We start from the raw sequence: 11,491 nt of genomic DNA on the forward strand, positions 1-11,491 counted from the left end.
GGAATTCAGCTCATTTTGAAATGTTCAAGACCAGCCGCTGCTGCCGAATACTTCCAAAATACTCCCGAATGTGGCTACGACAAATTTAATTCGGGCCACATTCGGGATGTATTTCGATGGAATCATTTTGGGAGGCATTTGGGGTATTCTGTGAATTGTGTGGAAAGCTTTGCATTTGTTCAGTAATCATATTTGCATCCGTATGATTTCTTTTGTTCTCTTTTTCTTTCCTGTAATACATATATGTACGCGTATAAGAATAAGTCTACTATACTTTTTTCATTTCCAAGGGGGTTCCACACTTTACAAGCTTTGCTTTTTAGTGGATCCCCCTCATTTCCATTTATGCTCTATATTATACTGTTTTTTCTGGGTTTTTTTACGAAGTAAGATTGTACTTGATTTGTATTACTTTTTATTACTTTGTATTATGTTTTGAATGGAAATGAAAGAATTGAATTGAATTGAATTGAATTCTAGGAAGATTAAGACCTAGTCGTATTAGTCGGAGAGTAAAGGTCCGACTCTTGCCTCCCCATATCGTACGAATCATTACTCGAATATAGACGAGTGAGACGAATTGGCCAGAAAATAGAAAAATGGCATCCGAATAGCTGCCGAATCGGTCAATTATAGCCCATTTCGAAAGAATCTGGCATATTTTCGGGAAATTCGGTGGCGTACTTGGCGAATTCGGGCAGAAACGTTCCGATTCGGGTCTTTATTCAGGTCGTCATTTGGCAATAATCGGAGGATTCGGGCTAAATTCGGCTCGATTCTGACCACCTTTGGCTTGAATGTTGCCACTGTTCAGGTTGGCATACGGCTTTATGCGGGACAGTCAATATTGATTCGGGTAAATTCTTGGGGATTCTGCTCTGATACGGAACGTATTGAGACCTATACCCCCGTCACACTTATTCGGAATCAGCAGGAATCGAGCAGAAGCTGGAAAGAAAAAATATTCAAAAAATCTAGAATTTTTTGGGAGGAACTTCTGAATTCATCAAACTGGAGATGAAATTCAGTAAATTGACCAGGTGTATCATCATACACTAGTCAAAATGAACCGCAATGGAGTCAGATTGATAATTCGTGCTACGTTCTTGGACATTCTATGGGCATTCTAAATATTCTGACTGCATTCTGAGTGCATTCGAAATATTTTTGTCATTCCTTTTGGCCGTCCCGAAGGTTTTGGTCATGTTCAAAACATTCGAGGGGTATTTTCGAACGATGTTGGAAGTAGATTTAAATGACCAATCGGTGGTCAAACAATAGTCCTTTCATTCAGGTCAATTCTGCTTGATTCGGAATAAGTGTGATGGGGGCTTTAGCACCCCGAATAGGTTGCGCATCCACCGAATTCATCCGAATCAGTCCAAATTTATGAGGGAGAATTCGGTTCTCGTGTAACCCTGGTAGAAGTATAGTCTCGATCAGACTCGTTGCTTGCTGCTTGAATTATATCTTGGTCTACAATCCCTCCTCACGGTGAAGCTACAGATTTCGATATTTACTGAAAATCATTACTTTACATCCCAACAATTTATTTACAATATAGGATAGGTCTCTAATCGAAAGGAGATAGTAATAATGTACAGATTTATAGAATATGCCTACGTATACATTGCCCATGTTGTGATTATTACACAACTTGAAAGAGATTTTTGGACACCATTTTGTTTCCCAACGACTGAAAATTTGATTTACTGTGATCCATTTATACTTTATAGCTATTGAGAAAATCAGACTTTAACTGACAGATAGTACATGGCTATATACCTCCTTATACATAGCCTTTGGTGTGGGGTGTCTCAAAAGTTTAGAATTTTCCTGTCAATATACTGTCAATATACTGCTCCGACCGGATTTACGCCAGTGTGTATAGGGAGTGAGAATGGGGGACAGGATTTAAAATTGACATCCCTTCAAAGAGGGTTCTGTTTCCCGTAAGATGAATTTGCGTCAAATTTGCTTCAATAAGCAGCACTTATTATTTATGCAGAATTATTTCCATGAGCAGAAATAATTAGCATATCATAATTAGCAAAATAGCATATGCTTTAAATGAATTTGTTATCAATAGCATACATATTTTGTGGGAAAGATGCAGGCTTTCTTCCAAATTTCGGCCTCTTTTCACTGTAAATATTTGCTTAGTCATTGAAATACAGCTTTATACATAAAATATTGTTAATTTTAATAATATAACACACTTTTGCATGGAGAAAAAAGGATTTTCAATAGCATGTTTTGCTGGTGAAATTGAAGCTTTTTGAGCTGATAGAAGAACTTCAAAAGTTTGGCCCATTTCCACTGTTAATATCCATTGAAATGGGACTAATTTATACATATAAAATAATTGCTAATTTACATAAATTAGCATATTTTGCATGAAGACGGGATTTTCAATAGCACGTTTGATAGGAAAAATTAAAGCTATCGATCTGTTAGAGATTTTCTTTAAGTTTGGTTTCTTTTCATTCCTTTTTACTAATTTTTACTATTCATGCATAAATTAACAGCTAATTTACATAAATTAACATATTTTTGCATGAAGACACAATTTTCAATATCATGTTTGTTAAGGAAATTTAAAGCTATTGACCTGAAAGAGACTTTCCTAAAGTTTGGTATCTATTTACTTTTATTAATTAATTCCTATTGGCATATGGCTTCATGCATATTACTGCTAATCTACATAAATTAGCATATTTTTGCATGAAGATGCAATTTTCAACACCATGTTCTGTGGAAAAAATTAGAGATATTTACCTGATAGAGACTTTCCTAAGGTTTGGTATGTTTTTTATTAACTTTTATTAATTAATTCCGATTGGCATATGGCTTCATGCATAAATTACTGCTAATTTACATAAATTAGCATATTTTTGCATGAAGATGCAATTTTCAACACCATGTTCTGTGGGAAAAAATGAAGCTATTGACCTAATAGTGACATAGGGAAAGTTTGGTGCTTTTATAAACTCTGTCCCCAAAACTTCAAATTATGAAGGCCCCTGACTATATTACAGTGCACGAATAAATACTCTGTCTTTGGCTTGGGGGTTAGATAATCCCCGAGATGATACATTAAATGTCCTAAGAGGTCACAAGACGGTAAATATTTGATTTGTCCGGTTATCACGTATTGGCGAGTGCCTGCCTCAGCAATTTTCAAGTAATGACAACAGGGGGGTAGCAATTTAAATGTCTATAAATTCGTGGTTTTTTAATATCTTGGGCATTCTCATCAGACGAGTTCAGAGTTTCATGTTGGGTTGTAAGTTTCTTAGTCGTTCAAGATGAAGATGCTGATGCTTTTTGCCGCTCTGTGCGGATTGGCGATGGCCACCCCTTTCGACCAGGCTGCGTACATGCTGCAAGAAACTGCACCCATGGGACTTGTGGATGAGTTGTCAGCACTGGGATACACCAAACTTGTTGGATTGATTGAGATGGCTGGGCTTAAGGAGACCCTCAACACTGGAGGTATTTTCTCTTCATTATTTATATAATATAAAGTCAAAGGGATAGAGTTAATTGTACCTGTTCCAATAAATGCCAGTCTAAATTTTAAACTTTTCCGTGCCATGAATGGCGACCAGTGACGTTCTGAGACAATTGTTTTTTTTGTGGGGATGTATATATGGCGTATCGCGTAAAATTCATAAACATTTACAAGCGAGCGAATCGCGAGAGCAATAATTTCGACATTTTTATCACAAAAATCCCATTTGTGATAGATTTTTACATGATATTCAGAAAATGATATATTATGTCACCCTTCCCTCTTTCCTTTCCTTTTTGTTCTTGGTCGTTATTTTTTTTCGGGGGGGGGGCAAGAGCCCCAAGCCCCCCTCCCACATCTGTACGCCACTGATTACGACAGAAAATATATTAGCCTCTTTGTTGTAGTGACAGTTAGCAGTGGTGATGGAGGTGACATGCAGTAATAGGAGCACTACCAGTAGTAGTAAGTAGCAGTATTACAAGGGCGCATGCAGGCTGGTTTGAGCATGGGGAGGTGCACATCCTGGGGAGGAGTAATATAAGTGATGTGGGGGGTGCACATCTTAGGTAGGTGGAATTAAACTTTGGAAAATCAACTGTTGAAAGCAAAAGAAGGGGTACAAATTTCGTTTTGCTTGCCAGTGTCGGAACTCCTCTGTCTCAACGGGAGGGTGCACCTTGTAGTAGTAGTAGTAGTAGTAGTAGTAGAAGTAGTAGTAGTAGTAGTATAATTATTATTATTATTAATATTTTTATTATTATTATTAGTAGTAGTAGTAGTAGTAGTATAGTAGTAGTAGTAGTAGTCGTAGTAGTATTGGTAATTATTTTACTGAGAGTGCATCTCGTATACCACTTGAACTATCTTACAGCATTGACTCGACGTTGACGCATCAAAATGACGCATCAAAACTTTTTTTGTCTCGCACAGGCCCCTTCACTATCTTCGCCCCTAACAACGATGCCATTGCTGTGCTAACACCTGACATGATGAACAACATGACACTGCTCGTCAACATCCTAAAGGCCCACGTGATCGAGGGCAAAGTGATGACGACAATGATCAGGGATAATCTGATGGCTGGAAGCCTTTTGAAGGGAGTCCAGATACGTATCAATATGGACGTTGGATGGCAGGTAGGTATACCAAAAGTGGAATGATGACATTGTCTTAGCCAGTTGTGGCGCCGCGAAAGAACGACCACCAAAGCTATGGGTTTAAAAAATCAAATCAGTAATAAATAAAATAAATAAAGAATGGAAAATAAGTTAAATCAATACAAAAAAAAACACGAAAAAAGCTTTAAGTAGACGGACGTTTTGTAAATCTATAAATAACCCGATTATTTTATAGAAAAAAATGACGACATAGTTTGTTTTGCTCCTTGTATGACCTTGCACCACTTTTCATTTAGTTGGTTGTAGAGATGGTTCTAAAGATAGAATTTTTGCGCTAGAGATTAGTAAGCGAATAGCTTTTTTAGTGTGTTTATATATGAAAAAAAAATATTTTGTGATTAGCGTATAAAATCAATGATCGTCATATCTCTCAGTTCATGATGGTTACGTTGTTTCCTATAAAATTCTGCGTGGGTGTTTTTTATTTCTGGATCCATGATTTTTAAAATGGCGTGGCTAAAGTGAATATAGAGAAGAGGTGAATGTATTCCGAAGTCGGGTTTAATTTGGACTCTGGTTTAGAATTGTGGTTTAACTATGGATAGTTAAAAGTGTCATAAATCTCTGACAGTGGAATTTCAATTTATCTGCTCATTTTTCTCTCAAATCATTCTTAACTGTTTCGGAAGGAATAAACAAGATAGCTTTTTCCACCATTCACGAGTTAGGAAAGAACTCAGTAAACATAAAAAACATACAATGTAAGGAAAGTTTTGTTGACATTTTTAGCTTTCCATAATTTTAGCACAGAGTTTAGACAGAATATGGTGATAGATGAGAATATCATTTGCTCTTCGAAAACGGCAATTGTCTTGGTCATTTGTATACCTATAGTTGCAGAAACAATAAATGAAAATGTAAAAAAATAAGTATTTTTTCACTAATCTATTAATGTTTGTTTCAACAGCGCACTTTTATTGCTGCTAACGGAGCACAGATAATTATGTTTGACAAGGAGGCGAAAAATGGCGTCATACATGGTATGAATAGAGTCATCTACCCAATCCCAATGGGAAACCTATTGGATGCTATGAAGATGATACCTGGCGTAAGTGCTACCTTGAAGTTAATCGAGTTTGCTGGTATAGAATCCGCCCTCACAGGTGAGCATGATCAACTGTATAACACAATATACAAATAATGAATGTTTATGAGTGCAGAATACTTTATGAGGTGAAAGATGAAATGATCCAATCAATGAGGAGTAGCCGAGTTGAATGGATCATTTCATCTTTCACCAAAATTTGACAATTACAATCTTACATAATAAATCACAGAAGTTGAAATTACATCGAAAAACAAGTGGGATTGATCATTCAACGATGATTTTAATACATAGAAACTTTAAACACTGTTGCCACAAAACCATTTACTGAAATAGTAAAATAATTGAATCGATGAATATTCTGCCACGTCAGGCCATCAATAACTGGACTCATATATCCGTTGTTTTCATACCCTTATCAATATTTTGACAAATTGTATGTCTAATTTAGGCATATAATTTGTCAAATGGTATGATTCGGTATCTAAAGATCTTGATGATGTTTGGGATCATAAAAAGCATGCTATAATTTTCATTTTACAAAGGGAACCTTTCCATGGTTTTCTTACGTAAACTATTAAAATTTGATATCCAGGGGGTACCCATCTCGACGTCCACATGTGATTTTTGAGTCATGAAAAGAATTATTCATAATTTCATTTTCTCATATATTGAATGCCCCAGTCTTCAAGGTTTGAGTATGTCTGGTGTATATTTTGCCTGTGCTATTATTTTTATTAGATGTATTTCCCAATTCATCTTAATGATAGCAGTTTAATCATAATTTTGCTTTTTGAAAATTATGCTATTTTGTGACTAAGGCTACGTCGCGTCTGCCCTTTCTGCCAATAGTATCGATTTAAGGGATTCTAGTTGGAAGCCTTTCGTAAAACGTGTATAGTAAGATTGCAACTATAACCCCGTAGTTGGTGGACAAAGATATGACTAACTTGTCCAGGTGTTGAGAAATGTGCCCCTGGGGAAATTTCATTAAAGGAATTGTTGGACATTTTTTTCCGAGAGGTCTTATTCAAGGGCCGCAGAACGGTTTTCAAAGTGGGGGGGGGGGGGGGGGGGCTGGGCCAAATAGGGGGGGCTGACCATGCAAAAATCACAATCATAATTCATTTTTACGTTTTTGTACACGGTTTTTTGAAAAAGCAGCCCCCCTTCCCGCTTCCGCGGCCCCTGCTATTTTATCCGATAGTTACCATAGAAACAGTGCTTGTCAGCCAATCCAAATCAAAGAAAGTTGTCAGATCTGACTAATTGTCGGACGAAGAGTGCATGTTATAGAGCGGTACATCCCCGTATGTCAATAATAATAATTATGTACAGCATTAATGTGGCGCCGATTGTTATAGTCGCCTATTCAATGGCGCACTTACTATTACACCGACTGTAGCTCCAGCTGCTAAAGGCGCTCGGTGCATTCATGGAATTATCCTGCCGGTAACCCATTCACCTCACCATGCTCACCTAGGTTGAGTGCCGCACAATGTGGGTAAACTTCTTACTGAACTTAACACGCCATGGCTTGAATTTGAACCGCTATCCCTCCGATTGGAAGACAAGAGTCGAAACTACTAGTCCACAAAGTACCCCATACACTCATATCAATACACTGCGAGCATGAGCACCCCCTTCCCTCTCTCCCTCAAAAATATATTAGTAATTGTCGGACATGTTGAAGCGGTTATGGATCATTCTGTTTCGAATCTGTTTGCTGGATACGTTTTACACAGGCAGAGAATGCAGAGGAGGGGGCAAGAATGTAAAAAAAAAAAACATTGTTCATCATACTTATAATATATATATATTTCTTTTCCAGGTGAAGGCCCATTCACCATCTTCGCCCCTTGTAACAATGCCTGGATGAAGATTCCTTATGAAAACGTTACGGCTTTGATGGCAAATAAGACCGCACTAACAGAGCTCCTGACCTATCACGTGGCTCCAGGTGCCTGGTACTCTACGGTCATGAGGCCCGGAACTGTAATCCCCACCCTAGAAGGGAAGAATGTGCTGTTTAACCCAATGACACCGGAGAATTTAAGGACTGTTACACGTAAGTACAAATGAGTCTTAAAATTGTGGGTTTATATACCCATATCGCCCCCCCCCCCCATTCCTGTCAAGCAACCTAACCAAGTATGACCTAGCCCATCCTATTTTTATGCTACTGTGTATTCTAGAGGAGCATTACTTGACTAAAATATGATTTTATTATTCATTTACATATTTGACTTTACCAGGCATTGTGGTTTAAGTATCTCGGTCTAATCATAGACAATAATCTTTATTGGGATGAACATGTATACATATTATTTTTAGAACAGATTTTATTACAAAACTATACTTTTTTAAAGAACAAGAGATTATATACCTCAAGATGTAGCAATAGATGTTTAACAAAACAATATAACAAAGTAAATTAGATTATTGTGACGTCGTGTGGAGAGACATGAAGAAAAAATCTGAAAAGAAGCTGCAATTTCTACAAAATAGAGCACTCCGAATTATCAGTTTCGAAAGTAATCTATTTATTCGCAATTTCAACAGTTAAAGGTTAGATATTAGATACCTTAGATATTAGAAGATATAAACACACTCTTCGCATGGTGTATAAAATTGTTATTCCAAATTGCCGAGATTATTTGCTAAATTCATTTGAACTAACGCATTTTAATTACGACGTGAGAAACCATTCAACATTTTGATATTACCGAAATTTCCGAAAAAGAAGAGTTTTAGCCATATTGAAGCAAGATAACACCTTAACGGCGAGTTACCAGAATTTCAAACGTAATCTTGATAAATACATGCTTGACAAATCACAAGCCATTCATGACTATACCCCCTCCAAACTGTTTTTTTTTTCATTTAGTTATTTATAGTTATTTGTACCTCTATTATTTATTTCTTAGTTTCTTAACCCTCTATGTCATTTTAATTTGTAGTTTTTTTAATGTTTAGTATATTATAAACGTTATTTGTGATTATAGTATCTATTTTGTTTTATGTTATATAAATTTGTTTTAGTTTGTATGTATATCATTTGCCATCATGTTGAATGTTGTTTTATATTTGACATGTTATTTTGAATTGTATACTTAATCTGCACGGTGCTGCAGAAGAACAGTCTACTGGCTGACGTAGGCCCCGTGCTTAAATGAAATGAAATGGTTGGTCATTTTATTTGTATATTACTCAAATATTTCCCAGCCGAATCATAAAATGGGATATTGTGTCTTTCTATATAGTGAGCCGCTTGACCTATGTAGGGACGCATGACCATGATACGCAGCAGGAAGGGCTTTAGGAGCACGGAGAGTTGCCCCAAAACATTATCAAAACTAACAACTTTTCATTGCAAATCATGGCAAAAATCAATATTGTGCATCATCTCTCTTTTTCAACGCTAAAACAAATATTTCTTTATACTTTTTCTTTTTGTTCACAGCATTGCCAGTCTTCCTTAACGTGAACGGAGCGGAAGTTGTCTTAGCCGACCAGTCGGTCGCCAACGGGGTCATCTGGGTATTGAACGAAGTCATCACAAAACCGTCGTATCTACCCAAATAGACCTCATCTGAAACCACCTTCAAGAAATTGAAAAGTCTCATCTATGCTTCAAGAAATTTTATTGATATCACACTAGTTCAAACCTCTGGATCCCATCAATGCCTCATGCAGTCACACCTGCAAAACCGAATCCAGACAGACCAAATACATTAGATTTACACTATATAATGGCACTCGGTTTGGAGTCGGTTTCGGTTCTGTCAGTATGGCTGTCGCATGTGGTGGCCGCAGAAAGTGGAGAATGTTGGGTGCAGGAATTAAGTAACCACAAGACAAAAAAAAAAAGACTTATCTAGCTAATTTTGATGAAACGAGAAAGAAATTCCTCACTGATCACTTTTCGAAGGAACTGATTATCTGCACCCATTTTTTTATTTCATTTTTTATTCATTTATGTATTTGTTGTATTAAGAGTTTTTATTTTCATAAACGAATAGTAAATACATTTATACGAAAGATGAAACAGAAAATAGTAGCCACTGACGGCGCACGTAGGCCTATATAATATCATTCATAAATTACACCATCTTATCTGAATTTAGAAGTACTCTTAGCCAATAGCTCCATGCTTTGACGGAGGAAATTCATGTTCATGTCTAGTTCTCACTTATTAAAAACTCTCCGTGAGAAAGAATATTTGAAAAGAGTGAACTGTCTTTATTTTGGGGAAGATTATTTGAAGGGATTTAAATCTTTGCTCTAATTTCCGAGTTAGACTGTATGTAAACTTGTCGAAATCCCATAATAATAAAATAACGTTTTTGTCAATAACAAGCTAGACGTGATGATTCCGAAAAAATCCCAACCCCCCCCCCCCCAAAGTGGGCACAATGCACGACAAATTTGTAGTTAATAACTGGCGGGGGATAACAAATTGCAATTAAAGGGTATTCACTTTTCAACAGGTTGTAAAGGGTGAATGGAGGCCTATATTTCGCTAATCACTAAAATATATGATACAATGGCGTGGAAAATATGACGAAATAATTTTGCATTAGTGTTTTTGATATCAAAATATGATTACTTGCATGGGCGTACAGATGAAAAAAAAGAAAAGGAAAGGGATAAGGGTGAAATACTGTTTAAAAAAAAAATCTATCACAATAAATGTCGAAATTTTTGCTTGATCCCTTCACTCGCTCGCAACTTCTTATTGATTTGACGCGATACGCCATATCGAGCCCCCTCAAAATTGTTGGCTCATTACGCCACTGATTAGTTGCTTCTAGGGTCCATTTTAAAAGTCCATGCATGAGCGTGGTGTTCACCATGGATAGTGCACTTCCCCACCCCTTCCTGGCCCTCGGAGTTCATTTTGCTCTCGATTCCTTTCAAGACTCAAATCAATATGCAACATTTATATAGCGCTAAATACGAATGTTTCTAAACGCTGATGCTATTACACCGGCTTTAGCACGGCTATCCTGACCGATCGCTTGAGGATTCAAGGAATTCCTCCCTTTACCGGGTACCCATTTACTACACCTGGGTGGCAAATGTAGATACAGTAAACGCCTTGCCAAAGGACGATAGTGCTGCGGTGGTTTTGAACCCCGGAACTTGTGGTTAAAATTCCGGAGACTTATCCACTGAGCCACAACACCTCTACAAATTAGTGTTATAAGTTATCAAGTTATGCAATTTTGACTGGTCATTCATAGGGAAGATACTAGAGAGAGGGGATATAGAGAAAGAGAGATAGATAGATAAATAGATAGATAGATAGATAGAGAGAGAGAGGGGGTCGAATGAGAAGGGTGAATAGTAAAAAAAGAGAGAGAGAGAGCTCCTTGCCGTGCAAGTATATACATCCATAATTCACTGATGTAATTAAATCAAGAAAGAATATGCCCCCATCAAAACATATCCCGTCGCATCACTATAGTCTCACACCCCTCTCCCTTTATGGCACAAACGATCAATACCGTAAACAAACAAGGTTCATTTTGCACCCCCAACTAGGGTGTCAGATTACACCTCAAAGGGTGTTGTCGAAGTTACATTATTGGTGCAAACTTGAACCTTTATTTCTTACTGTTGACATGACAGCGTCTCGTTGCAGAAAAATGTTGTTATACTCAAAATTAAACATATATTTTTGTTTAAATAAAACAAAAATTGGAGCCCCCCCATGGGGTGTGGCAGTATGGGTACGCGTGGCCCTTA

At 37.1% G+C, this 11,491-nt stretch overlaps 1 protein-coding gene across 1 annotated transcript; it reads left to right on the plus strand.

The window, feature by feature from the left end:
* The first annotated feature begins 3,149 nt into the window (after window positions 1-3,149).
* LOC129272911 (transforming growth factor-beta-induced protein ig-h3-like) lies at window positions 3,150-9,959 on the plus strand. Its single transcript, XM_054909997.2, has 5 exons — window positions 3,150-3,495; window positions 4,448-4,653; window positions 5,603-5,798; window positions 7,572-7,808; window positions 9,204-9,959. The coding sequence occupies exons 1-5, from the start codon at window positions 3,309-3,311 to the stop codon at window positions 9,323-9,325; spliced, it is 948 nt and encodes a 315-aa protein (XP_054765972.2). The 5' UTR covers window positions 3,150-3,308; the 3' UTR covers window positions 9,326-9,959.
* The last annotated feature ends 1,532 nt before the right edge of the window (window positions 9,960-11,491 follow it).

This window comes from Lytechinus pictus, chromosome 12, assembly GCF_037042905.1.
Source record: "Lytechinus pictus isolate F3 Inbred chromosome 12, Lp3.0, whole genome shotgun sequence".
In the NCBI taxonomy this organism is placed as follows: Eukaryota; Metazoa; Echinodermata; class Echinoidea; order Temnopleuroida; family Toxopneustidae; genus Lytechinus; species Lytechinus pictus.

Bases quoted from the DNA above. Each gene is read 5' to 3' on its own strand.
- LOC129272911 (XM_054909997.2), top strand. From the start codon at position 3,309: ATGAAGATGCTGATGCTTTTTGCCGCTCTGTGCGGATTGGCGATGGCC. The intron at 3,496-4,447 runs GTATTTTCTCTT...TGTCTCGCACAG, and splicing joins GGAGACCCTCAACACTGGAG to GCCCCTTCACTATCTTCGCC. The intron at 4,654-5,602 runs GTAGGTATACCA...TTGTTTCAACAG, and splicing joins ATATGGACGTTGGATGGCAG to CGCACTTTTATTGCTGCTAA.